Consider the following 20607-nt stretch of genomic DNA (forward strand, 5'->3'; position numbering starts at 1 on the left):
TTCATCGATGGGACACGTATTGGCTGAGCAGCCTCGTTTTTCTACGAGGAAGTCGAAATGGGATGACTAATTAATTTACTTAAAAAAACGAAGAATTCTTTCGTCTGGGAATCCATGATTTAGCAGAGAGGTAGGAGAAATGTATAGCTAGCGATGGCACATACTTTGAATAAAATAGAAAATCGCATTAAAATGTTATAATATTTTATTTTTGGTTAAAAACAGTCCGAATTGCAACGCATAGACCTAGTACACCACGTGACCACCACCGTCGAGAGCGTCAAGCGTCGGCTTCTCGATGCTTGAGCGTCTTTTTTGTTGGTCTCTTTAAGCCGTGTCTTTTTTTTCCGGCTGCGCTTCAGGTGCTGGTGGTCAGCAGATTTGAGTGGCAAGATAAGATAATTAGGGCGACACTGCAACACTCGATGGCTGACGGACGGCCGTCCCAAGTGCCGAAGGTCACGTGTCCGTGGCGCGGATCCGAGCGGCAGGTTTCAGGGATCGTTTTTCGAACCGCAGCAACCATTATTATCCCATCAACAGCTACGAGTCCCGTCGATGGTCGTTGGTCTCGTGCACTTTAGCAGTGATAAAAACTTCAAGGATAAACTTCCAAGCCCCGGTGGCGGTTGTTTTTGTAGAACCCGTGGCGGAACGTTAGGACGGAACACGGTGGACACGTATAACGATGGAAGGTGACTGGCAGGCAAGGAGCAAGATTGTCACAAGCTCGTCAAAAATTAAAGAATTCAACCATGGAAGCGTGGTGCAGTATTTACATTGCCAATTGCACTTGCGATTTGCATTCATAATTCTAGTCCGTTTTAGCGGCTGTCTATCAATCACTGAGACATTTGTCAGTCAGAGAAGTCGTGTAAAAGGCTGGATCCTTCTGGATCCGATTTGATTCGGTGTCTATCCACGGAAACGGCGGCAACTACCCGATGTATCTTGCAGTTCTACTGTTCATCGCCCCTGTGGTTGCGTGCGAAACAAAGCTTCTGGATAGGGAAGCTCTGCTGGTGGACTTTCTTATCCTAAAACACTGTCAGCGTGCGATCGTGTTCGACTGTGGCGATGTGCTCCCGCCACGGGCCAGGGTGTTCCGTGCTGCAGGTTCCCGCAATATGGCGGTCCAATTTGTTGACCTCGACCGCCGGTATGATGTGACAACTGTTTTCGCACCTCGTCAGTACGCGAAACTGTGCGCCGCGGTCGACTTCGAGTGCCCAGGAGCAGCGGCGCTGTTGGAAGAGGTTCCTCAGAATGTTGGCGGTGCCCGAAACAATCTCACACGCTAATGGGTTATCTTCGCAGGTCTCCAGATATCGGTTCTTGAACCAGAGTGTCAGCTGGCTGTTGCTACCGCGGACGATGGCTCACATCTCCGCCGAGTCGATCGTGCAGCGGGTCCTGTGGAATTTAACCGGAATCCAATTGGACACCGATTTGACCATAGTCGAGGCCGATCCGGACGGTGGAGTGATTAATCTGTTCGATATCTACTCCCAAGGGCGCCACTTGTGTAAGGATATCCATCGCACGCTGTACGGTCGCTGGCGCACGGGTGAAGGTATTCAGCAGGTCCCCAACTACAGTCGCTATAGGGCGCGCGGAAACTTTGACCGCCTCCAACTCCGGGGCGTTACTGTGGTGAGCATCACTTCGGTGACGGGGTGACGGTCTCGGACTCATTGTTCCGGAGGTTCTAGATCGATCGCGATAACATAACGTCCGACCAGGTTGACACAATTTTCAACGAACATGGAGTGCAGAAGGGAACGACGTCTTTTCTGAAGTATCACTACGCTCTGATCATGGTCCTGAGGGACTACCACAACTTCACGTAGGTTTCCTAATCAACGACTCGGGCGTTCTGGGCTAAAAGACTTTTCGTACTCCTCCACCCTCCGTTCGTAGCATCAAATTTCGTGTCACAAGAGGTTGGTCCGGTCGGCTACCGTCCGGGTATCGTTTGGGGTTGCTGGGTGTAGTGAAGCGCCGTGAAGCGGATATCGCAGCGACGGGAATCCTTATGCGGATGAATCGCCATGAGGAATACGACGCAATACACTACAGCTGGATATTCGAGTAGGGGCCGCCTGCAGCCGACTTCTTAAGTAGTCCGTCCGGTAACTTGTGTTGCTCTTGTAGATCTGGATTCATCTACAAAATCACACCGGACATTGGCAGCCAATCGGAGGGAAACGGTTTCGTCGCTCCATTTTCGCTCCCCGTGTGGATCGCGTTCTTGGTGTCGCTGGGGTTGTCGGTGGTGGTCCTGCGATGCCTGGCCCAGCTGTCCGAGCGCTGGTTGGTGCGACAGGTCGAGACACGAGGCGCCAGATCGACGATGGCGTACGTGCTGGACGTGATCTGCTGTGTGGCCCAGCAAGGCGTACCGGGCGTGCCACGCCTCGTGCCCGCACGCATTGCCGTGCTGGTGCTTCTGGTGGCCAATTTGGTGCTCTTCAACTACTACACGTCCACCGTCGTCAGTGGACTGCTGAGCGCGCAGATGATGGGGCCGGAAACGATTCCCCAACTCATCGATAGCCCGGTGAAGATTTCATTCACCGATACGGGCTACCACAAGGTGCTGTTCAGGGTCAGGATCGATAGTCACAAGGGGTGCAGAATGGGCAAAGTACTTCGGTAACGTTTTCCATTTCCAGGAGCAAACGCTTCCTCACAGCAAGAGGCTGTACGAACGCAAAGCCCGGCCACCGCGTACTCCACAAGAGTTGCCACTCTACACCAACGTGGACCAGGCGATTCCGTTTCTGCGGCGAGGCGGACACGCTCTGCACTGTGAGCTGTCCGAAGTCTACCCTGCGCTGGCCAAACAGTTCACGGCCAACGAGATATGCGAGGTGCGAACGGTAAGAACGTCAGCGCATGACGCCAGTATCGATAGGCTACTCCTCTGATCACACTTTCCACAGGTCGGAGGTCTCTACAACAGCGATATCCGCCTGCTGGCTCTCATTTTGCCTAAACATAGTATGTACAGCGAAATGTTCCGAACCACGTGAGTTGCGGCCACCCTCTCGTCAAATCGCTTCACATGCCGTTCATCACACCGGTTCCTAAACTACCTCTATCTCTCTCTCTCGCTCTCTCTGCTCTATCTTACCTCCGGATCTATGCGAAAAAACAAACCCCGCGACAGCCTGATGCGGGCACAGGAAACGGGAATCGTAAAGCGGATTAATAGGATCCACAAAATGCCCAAACCGATCTGCCAAGGAAGTGCAACGGTCTACTCGGTGGAGCTGAGCGAGGTTTCGCTGGCGTTCATAATACTCGGAGGTTGTGACAGCGCCACAAAAACTCGGCCAAATCCCGTCCTCGGCGAGTCCGCGGCGGCTCAAATGGCGACGTTGATGTTAATGGTTTGAATTGTGACCTGCTTTACAGTTGGCATCGCACTATCGGGGCTAATGTATCTGGCGGAAAGCAAACGGTGCGGCATCCGACGGCGGCAGCGACGGACGGTCGTGGCCTGGTGAGCAGCGTGTTTTCGCCTTCGAGCGGTTTTCGGGAACGACATCACGGGCCGGCCGACTGGCTGCCCGATGACCATAACAGATAGCAAAATTCTGCGAAATGCCATCTCGCTTATTGTTTTAAATTATGTCTGCAAACAATAGACGGCCCGGTCCGATAATTTAAGGCTCGGCCAACGCCACCTCTTCTTGATTTTAGGCCCCAGGCCCCCGAAAGAATTGAGTGACAGCTCGTGAATTATAGCTGCGCCGAACGATCCGAAACCATATGAATTATAAATTAATCATAAAACTTTTAATATACGGCCTTTGGGCATAGTTTTTGCTGTAATTTAGTGTCCCAGGTGGGAAGTAATAATATTTACACTGCATCAGAACGTCCGAACGTGCGAACATGGACCATTTGATCTGGCGTTGTTAGGAGGTGTTCTAAGAATGTTAAAAGGTGGAATATTGAAACGCAGTACTACGCTTCGGAATTTACATCATATTGTTTATAATTGTATTAGCTTTGTTCAGAATAAACACTTCTAAAGAGCACAAAGAGTTTTCTCGGTGAATATTTCAAAGAACAATTTTCTGCAAATTGTTTGAAAAACATCAAAACTGCCAGGCGGATCATTCTGGATTGACATCTTCTTGATTTGATGATTGCTTGTTATTAATTAAAAAGATGGTTAGTTATGGGGTTTCATGCGAATTGAGCACCAAAGGACATGTATCTAGTCTCAGTAACTTACTTCATCCCGCAGCAATCAGTTCGTCCAAAACCAGCAATGAACTATTTTGGAGTTTTTATGAAGCTAATCTGTTCCGGTTTATGGACCGTGACTTGCTTGGAGTACGATTTAGTTGTGGATCTTCTGGCCTATAAACATTCGAGACGTGCGTTGTTTCTACTGTGCGACGAAGGTAACTAACACCATAAATATCGCATTTGGAGGTTAAATAAGTTTTATGCCTTTTAATAGAAGTTTCCTTGATGGTAATGAAGATAATGAACCATGATTTAAACCATGATTTGTTTGTCCAAACAATAAACCTAAACATGGCTTATCAGGAACCATTTGCATACCAGGGTTCTTTGCAATCTGAGCGATTAGCGATTGTAGCCGACATAACTTGTTCTCGTTTTTCATCAATGCTTCAGCAGGTGAGTTTAACAAAACATACATCGTTGGAGTTGCTCAATGTACTTTATTGGTGTAGGTGATTGATAATTACTTTAACTCTACGTACACCTGGCTGTTGGTGGCAAGTTACAATAAAACGCAAAACGACAGCCAAATTCTTACAAAACTGTACGCGCATCTGCGCATGGACTCTGACGTTCTGTGTGTACATGAATCAGCCGACCGTCTTGAGTATCTAGTGTATGATCTACATGGAAGAAACGGAACTGTCGGTAGCTCCGTGCAAATCCACCCGTTGGGTCGATGGCAAAAGGACACCGGTCTACGTATCGAGCCTGCGTTCGATCGGAACGAAGTTCGACGAAACTTTAGCCATCTTACGTTCCGATCGTTGGTGTTGATGGTAAGTCGCTGAGCATCCTGCAATCGCAGAACTTACTTTCAAAGCACTCTTCTACCACAGACTTCAGACTGGCCCGAAGCAGACGCAATGGGATCGGTTGATCGCTGGAACAACATCGAGGGCATACCGGGTCACGCTAAGTTTCATCTCTCGTTGGTTAGGTTTCTCCAAGATGTGCACAATTTTTCGTAGGCAGATCGATGTTTAAGTCCTGAGAACTGGTATAAGATATTGTTTCACATTGTAGTGTAATCCACCAGAAGGAAGATGGATCGATCAACGACACCACAGTCCCTTACGATTTGGTCGCTTCAGGTGTCCTGCAAAATCGGCGCGAGAAACCTCTAAATGTTCGCATCATACACCAAAGCTGGAGTTACAGGTCTATCACCAGGCAGCCCGTGTCGATCTCAGTCGTAAATCTAAAAGTCTCGTATCCCTTTTTGCAGGTTAGGTTTCGTCGTTCGAATGACCCCCGAACTGAACGGAGCTACTCGGAAAACGGGTTACCTGTCACCATTCACGGCGAGCGCTTGGGGGGTTTCTTTGGCGATATTTACATTAACAGTGGCAACGTTGCACTTCCTAACTACATTCGACGACAGTCGGCAGCCGTTCGCAACCATTCCGTACCTAACGGACGTCATTGGAATGATCGCGCAGCAAGGCACCACCCAGGACTCGTCGAGACTTCCGGTACGTATTGTGCTGTACACAGTTCTGATAGTAAACTTTATCCTCTACAACTACTACACGGCTTCCATCGCCGGCGAGCTTGTCAGTGGGTTCAATCGGGAACCACAGTCGATCGAGCAGCTGAGGCGAAGCCCTCTAGCGGTGGTGTTTAATAATGATTCATACAACCGAGCGCTGTCGAAGGTGAGCTAGAGGTTGGGTTTCCCAACGGTGTTTAATCAACTCCGTTTCATTTTAAGGACGAAGTCGTTCTAAAAACCATCCAAATGCTACACTACCGTCGATCTGCGAAGGTAGATACCCATATCGCCGGTCAAAGATCTTCAACTTAAATGAAATATCTCACTCTCGTTAGGAGGAATCGGCATCACCATCGAATCGTTCCGTTGCGATCTACACCGATGTAGCCACAGGCGTACGATTGCTCCATCACGATGGTTTCGCTTTCCACTGCGAGTTGACCGAAGCATTCCGGACCATTGTCCAACGCTTCAACGCTGAGGAAATCTGCGAACTACGAACCGTAGGTTCCGCGGATGCTAATGATGCAGAACAGAATTAAACATTATTCTCCCTCTACCGTCAGATGGAAGGACTTTACACCGATCTCGAAATGATGAGCTTCGTACTTCCGAAGCGCAGCCAGCAATTCAGCGAGCAGTTCAGACTAACGTGAGAACCATCACTCGTTGGCCGTTCCATTCCATAAAAACTTCCTTGACTGTCCCTTTCAGACTGCTAAGCGCTCAGGGCACGGGCATGCTGCGTCGTCTGTTAGGAATGTACCGCCACGATGCTCCAACCTGCCAGCACGGTCCGCTGGTGTATTCGGTAGTGATGGCCGGAGTGACGACACCATTTTCGGTGCTAGCCGGTAAGGGATTGCAGGCAATACAATGTTCCTAGCAACAACCCTCCACAACACCTACCTTCCACAGCGGGGCTTATTTGCTCCACCGTCGTGCTGCTGCTCGAGAATCTCTTTGCATACGTCACAAGACCCCATGGCAGGGCGGCCCCGTTTTAATCTACTCCTCCTGGCACCGGAAGCGCTCCAACTGGGGCCATGATCGATATGTGCATTAATCAGCCTCCGGACAGACAGGGGCAGCTCCTGCACAGCCCAACTCTTCTGAGCACGCAGGTCGCAGAGAACGGACACCTAGAGTAGCGTCGGAATTTTTATGCACCAACTGGCCCCGCGTGATCGTGCGTGTATGTGCGCAACTGGTTTCATAATTTCCTCCCCGGCCTGGCCGTCGTCGCCCTCCTCGCCCTCTGAAAACTAGTTCAAAGCTTGTGTCGTAAACTAGAGCCAAAGCTTCTGGCGCGCGCGATAGTGCTCTCGATCGGCCCGATCTTCCCCCGGTGTGTCAGGTCGGCGTCACCGAGGCTAATTTCCTTTTTCCCACCGACTTGCTGAAAACAATAAAATGCTCCTTCCCGTGGCTAACGGTTCTGAACGGTGACCGTCCCCATCGTCACCCGGGCACCGAGCTCCCGGGGAATCGGATTCGAGGTGGAGCGGCGGTGTCTGGGTTAAGCGATGACATGGTCACGCCGTCCAACCGCCGGATCCTGGGCCGGATAGGGACGATTGAAAAGATCTGCAGGCTGCGGATCTTCCCGCGAGCTCCGCGAGGTAGCTCGTGGCTCTTTGCTTCGCCGGCCACAGTTTGCACGCACCTGATGACTTCATCGCCGGGTCCGCAGGCCGTGGAATTCGTAATAGAACTGTTTGGTAAATTATGTGACTTTTGCTGTCGTTAAATAAAATGGCGCCCACAATGAATGAATCCGACCCCGTGCGGTGCCTCGCCGGTCGGCCAATCAAATCACTTTCCAATCCACCATCGTGCGCCCCCCGTATGGTAATGGGGCTTGTTGTGACCTGCGCCCCTCGTCGCGCATCTAGCCACAATGAAGCGTCCACGCATCACGTCCCTCACGCACGCACTGTGCCCCGGCGTCCCGACGCTGAACCCGGCCACGGCCCCAACGCCACCAACCCGTTTCCAGCGCATTTGCTCATTAAAAATGCAATAACCTGCTGATGGGCGAAGTGGCAGCAAACGGCGAACAAGCATGGCGTATAATTAGTCCACGGCGCAGCAGACACTGCTGTCGGTGCCGCGGCTGATGCTGCCGGATGTCCACGGAAGCGTCCGAGAAGGGTGCAACCAACCAAGCCCTCTGATAGAAGGTCCCGATGCCGATCCCGGCAGACGTCTTCTTCAACTGCGCATCTCCAACGCCCGGCACGGTGGCTCGTAAAGCCAAAGCTTACGTCGTGACGGAGCACCAGCACACCGGGGCCACTATCGATCAAAACCCATAATAGCAGGAGATAGTAATAATATAATTGCAATAATCAACCGCAATAAAAAATGCTCAAGTAAGTAAAACATAATAATAAAATAAAAAGTTTAAGATCCAGTGCCAGTGCGGCAGCTGCGCGATCACGGATTCCATTTCTAGCGCGCGCACTTTTTACGCACCGTCGCCGCGTTTTGACGATAGCTTCCAACGATTTTATTTACACCCTCGTACGGAGCTCCGTTAGATCCTGGGCCCCTTTTGCGAAGAAGCTGCCCGGCAAGTTCACTTTATTGCACGGAGCGTACGTGCGGACGGAGCCAGTTGGCATCGATTTTGCATGCGGATACTTCCACAGGATGATTGAAGGATGAACTGATCTAATGCCACGTCGATCGACCACTTCTTTGAGATCCGCGGAACAAAACTAGTCTTGTTTCTGAAATCAATGTTGCAAAGACTTCTTGATTAAAGATTTGCCAAAAAGATGTTACCCTTAAACAACAGTGTTACCATGAGACGGTGTGTTTTTAATGTCAGGAAAATCTAGGAATGAAAACCATATCATTGATGATACTTGGTGATTGTTACCGGGAAACTGTATAACTTCAGATTGGTGTTCTTCCTCTATTCCTGTAGGTGGTTTGAATCATTGATCAATTCCTTAACCCGTTGCTATGTTTTGTATGGCAGCCTGTTTAATTCGGTTACAAACATGAAAACGATGCTTAGTTTGTATTGTAAATATGATTACAATACGGCTTGAAGCAAGTCAAGAAAATAAACGTATGGTTTCAATTATATTTCAGTTTAGCTTTTACCTTGGAGCTAACAGTTTGTACAGCATTGTATATTTGAAAATTCAAGTGCTTTTCGAGTTCATTCAAGTAGAGCAGAACAAAAATCGAGCAGCTGCTCGACGGTGTTCCGCTTGTTTTGACATTCAAACTGCTGGTGGATTAGGTAAACAATTGCCCAAAATATGTGTGTTTCAAGTATAAATTGAGCTGAACTTGCGTTAATAATTTGCCACAGTTCTGTAGGCCAAATGAGTCGGGGTACAGCATGATCCAAAACATCAAACATCTTCAGCATGGAGTGCGATGGTGGAACAATTTAGGCCGACCCTTTTTCAGCAAACGTAAGAGGTATGAATGACTGGCAAAGATCATGCCACCACTTTACCAAATCGTATTTTACAGAGACTTTGGCAAGTGTAATATCATCACCGAGCTGGGAAATGTATCGGCAGAGCGACCAGTTCCGGAACACATCCCAAAGCCGGACTATTACTACGTGCGTAACTCTCCCGCCAGTGGCGAAGGGCGGCCAGAAATCAAGTCCAAAGCGCAAATCGACGGAATGAGGGAAAGCTGCCGATTGGCGGCGACCATTTTGCAGCGCGCCTGTTCTTTTGCCCAGGTTAGCCACGAAACACAGCATCGAATGCATGGTAGAAGCATTTTTCTGTTTGCAGGTTGGTGTTACGACGGACGAGATCGATGGCTTCGTTCACGAAGCGTCGATCAAAGCGAACGCATATCCGTCTCCTTTGCGTTACTTGGGATTTCCAAAATCGGTGTGCACGTCGGTAAACAATGTGGCCTGCCATGGTATACCGGACGATCGGAAACTACTCGATGGAGACATCGTTAACATCGACATTACGGTGTTTCTGAACGGCTACCATGGCGATTGTTCGAGGACAGTGGCGATAGGAGCTGTGGATGAAATGGGAAAACATTTGATGCAAAGCACCGAGGAGTGCCTGAATGAGGCGATCCTTTGCCTAGGCCCTGGGCAACCGCTATGCCTGATCGGAAAATCGATAGAGAAACATGCCAGACGAAAGGAGCTGACGGTAATGCCGGCATTCTTAGGGCACGGTATCGGCAGCTACTTCCACGGTTCACCAAACGTGTTTCACTTCGGTACTGTGCATCGCGGTATATGCTTGGTTGCCTATTCTTCTCAAACTGAACTATTTTGTTGTAGATAACGATTTTCCCGGAGTAATGTTGCCAGGAATGACGTTCACTATTGAACCTGTCCTGACTTTGGGGGATGCGGAAGCGGAAATTCTGGAGGATGCTTGGACTGCGGTTTCGGTGGACAATGCGCGAAGTGCCCAGTTCGAGCACACCGTTTTAATAACCGACGATGGTTGTGAAGTACTTACAGTTGCCAATTAGCATAGAAAGAGATAATAAAAGTAGAAACTGTTTGCAAATTACGGATACTTGTCCCTAGAACCTGCCTTAACTTTCGATTTCAATTTTCAAAATTTCTTGCACGGGTTTACATCCTCGACAGAACAGGGTTGAACAGAACGCTACGAAAAGTACTCGAATAGTTAGCGCTTGTTTTTCGAGCACTTCAGAGGCCTCCGGTAAACAATTTTTGACGTATTCAGTTGTGAAGAATCAAAACGTTGTTTGTTGATTTGATCGCGGTCGTGTAAAGTTTTTCGTTCTTCGCCCCGGTGATACTCGCTTACGGAATATGTTCAAAAACACGTTTCAATCAGGCTTCTTGTCGATACTGTACAGCATAGGCAGCAAACCGCTGCAAATATGGGACAAAAAAGTTCGCAACGGCCACATTAAGCGTATAACCGACCAAGACATCCAATCGCTTGTTTTGGAGATTATTGGAACAAACGTTAGCACAACATACATCACATGCCCGGCCGATCCGAAAAAGACCCTCGGCATCAAGCTACCGTTTCTGGTGATGATCATCAAAAACTTGAAGAAATACTTCACCTTCGAAGTGCAGGTTAGTGTTATCCGGCTGGCTTGCCGGCCGGTTGGCGTCCTCCGGCTGTGGAATCGATATTTTGTCGTTTCAAGTTCCGCCGCGCGTTCAAGGAATGTGTGCTTTCTTTTTGTTCGTTTGTCATTCATGTTTGCCATGCTCAAAGTTCAATGATTTTAACATAACAACATAAAGCTAGCAAATGGAATGGGTAGGGCAAAAAGTGTCGTGACCGTTGTCAAAACAACCCCCTTCGAGGCGTACGAATGAATGTACGTTCAGAGTTCCTTTCCACACGCTGAAGGTGCAGTGCACACCGGGCGAGAACATTACGGTCAAAATTGGCTGGGATACAAAAAACGGAAACTAGACGAGTCAATCGCCTTGCTAATATTAAAGTTTATTTGTTTAAAATAACGATATTTAATCACAAATTTAACAAAACCCGTTTGGCGAATTTACTTTAACAATTACTGTTCTTATGAAACAAAATCAGCCATCAGTGTGCTTTGGTTCATGGACGTAATTGATAAAACCATAAAAATCAACAACCAATCAACACGACACGCGGCCTTATCCTGCGGCCCGGTAATCCGAAACAAATCAATGACCTCTTTCTGTCCATTTGCGAACCGTCATTATCAGGTTCCGCCAGGACGCAGTGCGTTTTCGTTCGGCTCAAGTTTTGTAGGTTACCGTGCCGTCCGTTAGCAATCCTGCGAGACAGCAGCCCAACCACCGACCCGACCGGCAAAACTTTCACTGATTTAATTGCTTTAATTTTCCCTTCGCCGTTCAGTTTGTTTGCTCAAGTGTCCGAGGTATCGATATAATTTCGCGTTTCTTTCGTTACCTAACACACAGGTCCTGGATGACAAAAACGTGCGCCGGCGGTTTCGTGCCAGCAATTACCAGTCGACGACTCGCGTGAAGCCGTTTATCTGCACGATGCCCATGAGGCTAGACGAGGGCTGGAACCAGATTCAGTTCAATCTGTCGGATTTCACACGGCGCGCCTACGGAACCAACTATGTGGAAACGTTGCGCGTGCAAATACACGCCAACTGCCGAATACGGCGCGTGTACTTTTCCGATCGCCTCTACTCCGAAGACGAACTGCCGGCAGAGTTCAAGCTGTTCCTGCCAATACAGAAACCGCAGTCGAAGGCGATTGCACAGCAGGCCTGCTAACTGTTCTAGGAAAACACAAACTCGTTGCTCGCCCCGGGCAGCGCAGAAGAACTGAGTCCGTGAAATGGTGCGTCTGATATACCACGCTATTAATTGTGTTTTGAAACATTTCTCATTCTTTTGAATCGGTTTTCGGCAGTTTCTCGGCAGGTGCAAGAACCGCACACGATCAAAAGTGTCCTTAAAATGTAGCTAAGCCAACGCAAAGCAGTGTAGCTCCTTTGGATTTTCTCCTCTTTATAGGTTGCAGTAAACTAAAAGCGAATGAAATGAGCTCAAATTCAACAAATTGTTTGATTAACACGCTGGATAATAAATATTGCAAGCACCTAGTCTAAGAATGTATATAATTTTTACCAAAAACAATACTTAATAGTGCTAAGTCGCATCTCAGTGTCATACGGTCACGCACAGAATTTTGAAGACGCGTGAGCGTCTGCAGTACGATGAGATCAATAGGATGATTTTTTTAAGTGCGTGTGTTTAGTTTTCTTCCTCTGCAAATACATCGTGTGTAAATCATTTCTGTCACACCAGTTCCTGCGAGCTGGTCGTAGTTATTAGAACTTAGCTTATTTCAAGTGGTACCATGTGTTCTTATCTAAAATGTAACGATTCCATAATAAAACAAAGAAAAGCTGTTTTCGCATTGGTAAAGCGATGTTGTCTGGGTTCCTCTCTCTCTCTCGATTTATTTTTCCTAAAATGCTCAATGGGTAAGTGTTTAACGGACATAAATACACAGAAAACCAAGGTTCGGTAATGCGTGAAAACAACATTTTTCATCCATTGTTTGTCCCGCCCGTACCAAGAGGAAAGCCGTTTCGTCGAATTTACAAACGAAGATTACGCTCGAAGTGCCGAAGCGGCGAACGGGCATAAGGAATGGCCGAAAAAACCTCATCCGATTTGGAGCGTATCGGGGGCTGCGGTGGAAAGGGCCCAGAGCCCAGCTGCGACGGCCGAGCCGATCATGCGAGGAAAATAGCATAAATTATCGCCCTTCTTAACGGTGGGTTGCACGCCGTTCGGCATGATTTGGATTATTAATGCCGATTGACTGCCACTGATCGGCGGCGCAGTCCGTCCATTACTGTACCCCGCTTTGTATATATTCTCATGCTACGGAGGAGGGCCGTGTTCTACGGTGGTCTGGCGGTCGTTGGGACAGTTCCGCTGATCGCTCTTACACCCGCTACAGGTGCGAGCGATTAACCGTTTCCACGCAGTTTGGTTTGGTTTCCGCGGTTCGCAACGGGCGTTACAAGCCCGATTACGATTTTGGAGCAATAAGACGGGCAATCACGAGAAATGCATGCTTTCTCCCACATGCCGGCGACACCGAGCGCAGAGCGGGAGCGAGAGAGAAAGAGAGTGTGTGTAAAATTATGCAAAATCTGGTTTCTGCGCCATGTTAACCACGATTCGGCGAGAATTTCGGCCGTGCTTCGGTTGACCTGATTAGCTGCCAGCGATTAACATGGGAATGGATTGTGGTAAAGCTCTTTGCGGTAGTTTTCTACGATGGAAAAGAAATTATTCGGATTATAGAAACGAGGTAAAATTTCTAATCATCGATGGTGTAATGTAATGTAAGCGCAAGTATGTGTAATGGTTAAGCGCAAGTATGTCGCTTTTGTATCTGGATTTTGTTTCTTTTTAATAGTATTTTGATTGCCTGATTCACCATTATGTTTCGGTTAAAATGAGCAATTGTTAAGCTATGGTACAAACCGAGTGAACGAGAAAACAATCTTACAATCCTACTCAACACTAAAGAAATATTATATATCTTTAAGATGCACGAACAACTTACTGATGACCAGTTCCCTGTGGTCCAAAGAATGTTACACTTTGTTTGAAACGTAGGACATTGCTGCAACTTTTGAATTTAATTATGTAATTCATACAAGCGTAGTTCACCAATTCCGTAGAGCACAACAATCGAAAGGATAACCATCTCGGAACAAAGGGTCGTTTAAAAGGCTTCGAAAGCCTAAAAAAATTGGCAAGCCCAGGGAAATCCGCTAACTCAATTAAAATCTGTCCATGCAAAACCTCTGCCTTCAGTGGCGCAAAAACATAATTGATATTTTTAATAAAGTGCCGGGAAATCATTTGCAAGTCTAGACAGCGGTGAACAAAAATTAAGACAAAAACCTGAACTTCGCATACCGGTAATGCTCGTGGTTCGGGCCCGTTTCCTCTTGAAGCCAGCAGCATTAAATGTCGGACACGGCGAGAGTGGTTCACAAATGATGCTCATCGTCGACAGTGCCGGGCCAACTCCATTTCGACAGCTTTCGATCCGTGCTAACGGCGCACGATGATAGGCGTTTTTATTTCCCATCTCGCCAACGGGAGCCCTAAAGGTATCGGGGAATATGGTCCACTAGCCGGCAGGTGGTCCTTTACCAGTGCAGCTAACGGGTGGCCAGACGGGCGGCCGTTCGAATTGAACCATTACACCGCCGTTGGCCAGAACCGTCGTCGTGCATGTTTCCGTTCACTTCCGTCATTCCGGAGTCCTACAGGTGCACCCTAGTTTCACGCTTGCATAACTAGGTGCCCGATGGAATCGAACTGTACATTACATTACCGCGCCGTTCTGTAGTAGCACTTGGGCTTCAAATTTTATCTAAATTCGATCGGGCCGACTCCGACGATGGAACCATTCTAAGGCAACGGCCGGATGAAGCGGACCCCAAGCGTTACAGTTGCGTTAGAGTGTGGTGTTTGTGGTGTTTGGACTAGCTCACCGAGCAGGGCGCGGGACGGAATGTGGTTTCACCATTGATTGAACGCTCGCGCGAAGGATGGTGGAAAATTAAAAAATTTTCTGGATCACTTCCGCGCGGCCCGGGAACAACAATAACAACACCGCTCCCCGGGGGAAGGGTGTTCTGGGAAAAGGCGGACCCCCAGAATGCGCCCCTCCACCACGGGACACGGGTGTGAAGTGGTTCGTACTTGTTGTTACTACATTTCGAATCGATTTTACAAGCAAACGCCGATGCGCTCGGCGCCATGGGCGGCAAAACGGAAAGCGGGGCTGGGGCCGGTGTTGTTTGGTCAGAGTTGCATTTGTTTAAATGCCAAACATGGACCTAACATTAAATGGGGATCAATACTTAGGACAACATTTTTAATAACCCGTAATTTACTGTACGCAACATGCTACAGCTAATCCAGCTACTTCGGGGTCCGCGGTCGGGCGGTACTTACTCACCGACAGTATTTGATAAGGTTTTAAAAAACCAATAACCAGTCCATTTGCCAGTGCAGCTGCCGAATGTATTAGGCTAAAGTTATCGGCGCCCAGAATGGGCTGCTAGGCGCCCAGAATGAACATCAGGGCGATCCGATATGGTTCGTTCGATTACCTTTCGACGGGGTGCCGTTATTTGATATGCTACCCATCTTTTGGTGGCTGCCGTGGCTAATTTTACTTAGTTGCTACAACTATTTCCTGCTCGGAACGGGGCAAAAACCCGAGCGCCTCATCACTGCCGTCATCAATCGGATCAGCACGGATTGGGCGATGATCTTCTACCAATTTTCGACCGGCTACGGCTGATACGCGCCGTGGGCCGGTTCGGTGCGGTCCGGGATCAATCAGAGCCAGTGAATGAAATGTGTACCGAAATTACGGCACTGCATCGCTCGCGTAATTGGCAATTGTAAGGCCTCTCGCCATCCGGTATCGGGCTCAGACTCCACAGCCTGAAGCACCCCGAGATGAGCCGCGAATCCGCACCATCGGCGGGGCAGGGCGGGCATCCGTTTTTCGGGCAGCTGAAACATTTTTCGCGATTGTTGGGTTTTCCATTCCACGCCGATCAGGTGCACGCCGTTCGGTACCGTCGGGAGTTTCGAACGGCTCACAGAGCGCCTTTCAATATTTGCGTGCACCTTTGGGCGAGTTCTTGGTTTCGTTAGTGGCGTGCCATTTTCACCTACTTTACCGTAGTAGTCGCAAGAACGAGGGGCGAGTAAGTTTAATTAAATTTACTCATTCCGGGCAGAGCGCGCGGGGAACCCAACGGTACATGGTCCGCGTGTGGAGCAGCTTATATGGTCGATTTCACACTTTGGTAGGTGCACTCCCGGCGCAGGGGGGGCAGTGAACGTCGGACTACCCCTTTTCGATTAGTGGTTTTTACTATTGGTTTCTGTGCATTTCTGAGAAACGGGAGAGCCTTTTAAACAAAGACAGGAAAGATACCTATAAAAAACAAAGACAGGAAAGATACTGGATAAAAGAGTATCGAAACTGTAACCAATCTGCCAATCGTTCACATTTACATTCTTATGATCTTATGTTTCATTGGCATGTTGATTGCACTTCTAGTTTCTCAATTATGTTTTGTAAAATGTATGAACTGAGCGTAAGAGGAACAAAATTTAACATGGATGTGAAAAGCTTTTTAAGTTAAGATTTTCACCTTTGACTAAGAACTATCACTTAACTAAAAACTAACTACCATAACCATCAAGTGGCGTAACCACGAAAAATAGTGCATTCATGTGGTCATGTGATAAAATGATCAATGATATAAAAATAAAATGGGTTTTGTCCGTTTGACCAAATAAAATTGATTTAATGCAACGATAGTAATTTAAATTATGAAATTTAGACGTTCAAAAGTAAATCAGTCCAATAAATTGGAGAAACTCGAATTTCTATAAAATTGGCATCAAATTAATTGTAATTGGCATTAAAATGCAAAACGAGATTGTATGTTCCAAAATGTCACCCCGAAACTACACATTGCCAATGGCCTCGCTCTTCGCAGCCCCCCTTCGTTCCGCCCTGTCACTGAAAACAAGCAAAACAGTGGCCTTTCCAAGAAAGCAGCTTCCATCGGGTCCAGCCGACGCCGGGATTGGCGCTCGTCAGAAGTGCAATAGAGCAGTAAGCCCCCCACAGCATGCCGTCAACTATCGGCATGCAATCCGCAGCCGAAGCCGAATGGTAAACGGTCCCGGGCCGGGCCGGGCCGGGCCAGGCCACGGGCCACGGACAGCCTCTCGCTAGCGAAGCATAGCGGTTCCGTGCACACGCTCGCATAGCTCTCCCTCGCTCTTCCGAACATAGGGGCGCCGGGGCCGGTTGGATGATCGACGTAGTGGAAGCCTGGCCAAAGTCAAGTTCATTCCATGTTGAGCGCGCGTCGAAAGCGGACCTGAGCAGCCCCGAGGAGCTCTAGCTTGTTGTTGGCGCGAAGACGGACAGATCGCAACATCCGGGCGTCCGTCCCGGTGGATCGAACCCGTTGGCAGTCGCTCTGAGGCGTGGTGTGCAGTTTACGTGATTGTCGGTTATTTGCGGCCGTGACACGGTGACAGGCGGCGGAGTGCCCCGCGTAGCGTTACGTTATTCCGGTGCAGTTCCGCAGTGCGTTCTGGAAGCGGTTCCCGGTGTTCCGGTGGCTGAATTTCGAGTCGTCGAGTGTGTGTTGTGATTACGGTGCGTTGAATGTGGAGCAGCAACCGACTGTCTCCAGCTTGTGTGTTATCATGTTTCGGCGGCCATTTCTAGCGGGAACTTGTGTTCATTTTAATACGGGATGCTACAGGACCAAGAGGACTAACGAGAATGCAGGAGCTTTTGTTAGGAGGTTCCATTTTAAACTTTACTTCGCGTCTTGCCTGGGTTATAGGTTGGCAAGTTGGCTACCGTTTTTAAATCACCACTAAACGCAAGACCTGAATCGGCACTGAGGGATGCAATCGCGCCGATTTTCACCCATTGCGGCCCGGCTCGGGGACACGTTTTTGCACATTGATGAGCCACTGCTCGAGCTCCACTGCCCTCCAGTGGGAAGTAGGTCAGCGGTTTGACGATTTCCAAAACTTCGGCCCATCGAATGCATAACTAATGCCGATTGGTCAATACAATGCGGTGACCTTTGCATGGCATGGAATGGCATTGTTTGGCCTGAGGAGCTGAGACATGATTATGATAATTTTCATTATACTATATTCATTCATCGGTAATGGCCGCGCCTCGATTTCGTTTTCGATCTGATTCGTACATTTCACGCTCTGGGCGCCCGGAGCATAGAAGAAACCGAGATTTCTCATGCTGATTTCCATCATGGCGCATCCTCGCAGTGATCCTCGGCGTGTCCGCCGCGATTTCAAAGTTGCCAAACCTGTCGGCGGGAGCGCCCGCACAAGGTTTTGGCCTCCCCCCAGGGAGCCCGTTGGTCCGTGGCCACCATTAATCAGCTCAGCCTTTCTCCGGCCCAAGACTAACCTGAATTACCACCGATCCGCTCAATCGCGCGCATTCAGGTTCGGGTCCACGGTGCGACCGTCGGGACCGGGCGCTTCTGCATTGCAATCGAGAGCACAACATTCGCACCGATGGGCGGCATAGTTGATGCTGAAGGCAGGTGGCAATAAAAAAGGAAACTGCGGACGCGCGCGCTCGCGTCGCGGGAAATGTGTGCCAATTGATTGTGACGGATAATGTGCCGAGGCTTCGAGCCGCTTTCGGGAAGGGGAACCGCACATGGCACCCCCGGGAGCCTGGTGGGTCCAATATTTAAACACTTTGTACACCAGTCTCCGGGGGCCGCGACAGATCCGCTCTAATGTGGCGGATCCAGTTCAGTCCGGCGGCCGGTGTGGCGCGGCTGTGCCCAAATCGCGCCGGGATCAAGGTCGCGCTGGTGAAACCCTGTTTTTCGGAAGGAAGGAAATGAAGAGTAACTAATCGTCGCTTTCGGTACGATCGCGCAAATAGCCCACATCTCCGGGGTCCCTCCCCGGGGTACACACACTCGTGGCCCGTGGCGGTAATCGAGAGCGTTCCGCTACAGTTTTCACGCGGCTTTGGTCTTCGGGTGGCACTTTCCTGTGGCTCTGCGGGTGCGACTAACTAGCATAGGCACGAAAATATGCCCAAAAACACAACCGCGGCCGTCGCCGAGCGTACCGTGCGTAATGAGAGTGAAAGGGCCCGATCGGTGCCCGACTTTTCTCTTCGCCGGTTCCCGTTTAGGATCTCCGGAGATAGTGTTACTAATGACGCCAATTGATGGCATGGATCGGCCCCTGGCCGGGGTTCGACCAAATTTTCGGCTCTTTTCTGTTTTTCTTTTTTTGGTAATGAGACAATGAGAAATCGAGAACTGGGAAGAAAGCATCGGTGCCGGAAACGGTGTCGCCACGGTGGGGCCGTAAAAACGATAGTCACCTCAGCCGCCGAGCCGCGTTCCCACTTTCGTGTCATTGTACGAGGCGTACTTTCTAAACGCACGAAGATATGTACATGTGATAACGCCACGCGGATAAGCATCGCCGTGGTATGAGAAACGCAGTGCGCAGGATCGTGTACTTGTGATCTGTGCCAAAAATGTGGCCACAACAACGCTTCGCTTCCACTTTCCAGTTTTGTTGTTTCTAGTTTTAAAGAAGATGGATGTTTTCTCACGAAATGACACCTTCGTGTCTGATTTGGACTTTCGAACGAAAGAGTTACTGCCACCTTTTGTGTTTATAGGACGCCGGACTAATAAATTCAATTTATCCTAATATTTATGTGCAAGGAAATTCGCTACGAAAAAATTGGCATATTGATTGTCGATTTTGAACGAAGTAAACAACAGTTGAAAATCGAATATTAAGCTTAAATTGTGTATTTAAATATCGATGAACTATTTAAATATCTTTAAACACCATTTTCGATTGGCACTTTGGTATGATCGTAGTTTGATGAGCAACAAACACGAACCGGGAACTTCCAATTACTTCTCTATCAATTTTAGTCGCGCGATCCAATTATTCAAAGGACGGACGGATGCAGGACTATTATGGTTGGGGATGGTGGTAAAAATTATGCTGGGGCACATATAATGTAACTTTCCCTCGCAATAGTCTTCGCCAGAAAAAAAACCATTTCTCGTACACTCGGAGCCTTCGGAGCCCTGCTGGCGGCTGGCGCACCCGGTACAGCTCAATTTCATATTCCGACTTTCACAGCTGCCCACAGGAAAGGGTTGAAATCGAAACTAATTTTTCCCTGGCCTAGAAGAGGGTGACCGTGAAGGGTGTCGAATCGAGCCCGCGCACCCTAGCGCTGCCGCCGGTGCATTTAACCTTATTTAATCCCGTTGTTTGTAGGACACCCGGGCCGATGCCACGCTAGAAGTTGGCTCCGTTCCGTGCTCTTTTGCACGATTGCACTTTGCTGCGCACCGGCAAGGCCGGTTTGCTCCGATGCAACCGGTCCCGGGCCTTAGCAGCCAGCCAGTCAGCCACGGGGTCCCGGTATCGATCGGGGCACCGCCATCAGCAACACCATCGGCGGCCCCAGGAGCGGGAAGCTGCACGTTGGATCGGTTTTCTCCTATTTACTGCGGGCGAAATCAAATGGTCGCGCTACTAGGAGTGAAGGAAAAAACGCACACAAAAAGCACGAAAAAGGGTGTCACACAGATGAAGGGTAAAACAAAAAAAAACGGCGAACGAATAACGAGCAGAAGGGAAAGAAATCGAAACCAGTTGCGTGCCTAGGACGTCGCCCGCGTCTAGCTAACTGTTTCCGCGACTTCGCGACCGCAGGCCATCCATTTTTACGATAGAAACGCGC

General features: G+C 49.0%; 3 protein-coding genes across 3 annotated transcripts; all 3 read left to right on the forward strand.

The window, feature by feature from the left end:
• The first annotated feature begins 944 nt into the window (after positions 1–944).
• Positions 945–6417, forward strand: LOC128270748 (uncharacterized). The gene is made up of 12 exons (XM_053008164.1): positions 945–1268; positions 1318–1653; positions 1713–1846; positions 1921–2091; positions 2155–2608; positions 2676–2882; positions 2946–3031; positions 3173–3312; positions 3421–3508; positions 5651–5924; positions 6097–6264; positions 6328–6417. The coding sequence occupies exons 1-12, from the start codon at positions 945–947 to the stop codon at positions 6415–6417; spliced, it is 2472 nt and encodes an 823-aa protein (XP_052864124.1).
• Positions 6418–9032: 2615 nt separating this feature from the next.
• Positions 9033–10278, forward strand: LOC128273069 (methionine aminopeptidase 1D, mitochondrial). Its single transcript, XM_053010983.1, has 4 exons — positions 9033–9205; positions 9260–9479; positions 9535–9988; positions 10053–10278. Exons 1-4 carry the CDS (start codon positions 9123–9125, stop codon positions 10247–10249), a joined length of 954 nt encoding a protein of 317 aa, XP_052866943.1. The 5' UTR covers positions 9033–9122; the 3' UTR covers positions 10250–10278.
• Positions 10279–10559: 281 nt separating this feature from the next.
• On the forward strand, positions 10560–12582 carry LOC128272318 (cilia- and flagella-associated protein 20). The gene is made up of 2 exons (XM_053010104.1): positions 10560–10835; positions 11679–12582. The coding sequence occupies exons 1-2, from the start codon at positions 10560–10562 to the stop codon at positions 12003–12005; spliced, it is 603 nt and encodes a 200-aa protein (XP_052866064.1). The 3' UTR covers positions 12006–12582.
• Positions 12583–20607: the final 8025 nt, after the last annotated feature.

This window comes from Anopheles cruzii, chromosome 3 (assembly GCF_943734635.1).
Source record: "Anopheles cruzii chromosome 3, idAnoCruzAS_RS32_06, whole genome shotgun sequence".
Lineage (NCBI taxonomy): Eukaryota > Metazoa > Arthropoda > Insecta > Diptera > Culicidae > Anopheles > Anopheles cruzii.

What these genes read in the sequence shown, in the direction of transcription:
- LOC128270748 (XM_053008164.1), top strand. Translation starts at nt 945, where the DNA reads ATGTATCTTGCAGTTCTACTGTTCATCGCCCCTGTGGTTGCGTGCGAA. An exon ending in AGCGAAATGTTCCGAACCAC is followed by an intron (nt 3,032 to 3,172) that starts GTGAGTTGCGGC and finishes ACCCCGCGACAG; the next exon opens with CCTGATGCGGGCACAGGAAA. An exon ending in AAATCTGCGAACTACGAACC is followed by an intron (nt 6,265 to 6,327) that starts GTAGGTTCCGCG and finishes CTCTACCGTCAG; the next exon opens with ATGGAAGGACTTTACACCGA.
- LOC128273069 (XM_053010983.1), top strand. Translation starts at nt 9,123, where the DNA reads ATGATCCAAAACATCAAACATCTTCAGCATGGAGTGCGATGGTGGAAC. An exon ending in TTTTTCAGCAAACGTAAGAG is followed by an intron (nt 9,206 to 9,259) that starts GTATGAATGACT and finishes CGTATTTTACAG; the next exon opens with AGACTTTGGCAAGTGTAATA. An exon ending in GCGCCTGTTCTTTTGCCCAG is followed by an intron (nt 9,480 to 9,534) that starts GTTAGCCACGAA and finishes TTCTGTTTGCAG; the next exon opens with GTTGGTGTTACGACGGACGA.
- LOC128272318 (XM_053010104.1), top strand. Translation starts at nt 10,560, where the DNA reads ATGTTCAAAAACACGTTTCAATCAGGCTTCTTGTCGATACTGTACAGC. An exon ending in ACTTCACCTTCGAAGTGCAG is followed by an intron (nt 10,836 to 11,678) that starts GTTAGTGTTATC and finishes CCTAACACACAG; the next exon opens with GTCCTGGATGACAAAAACGT.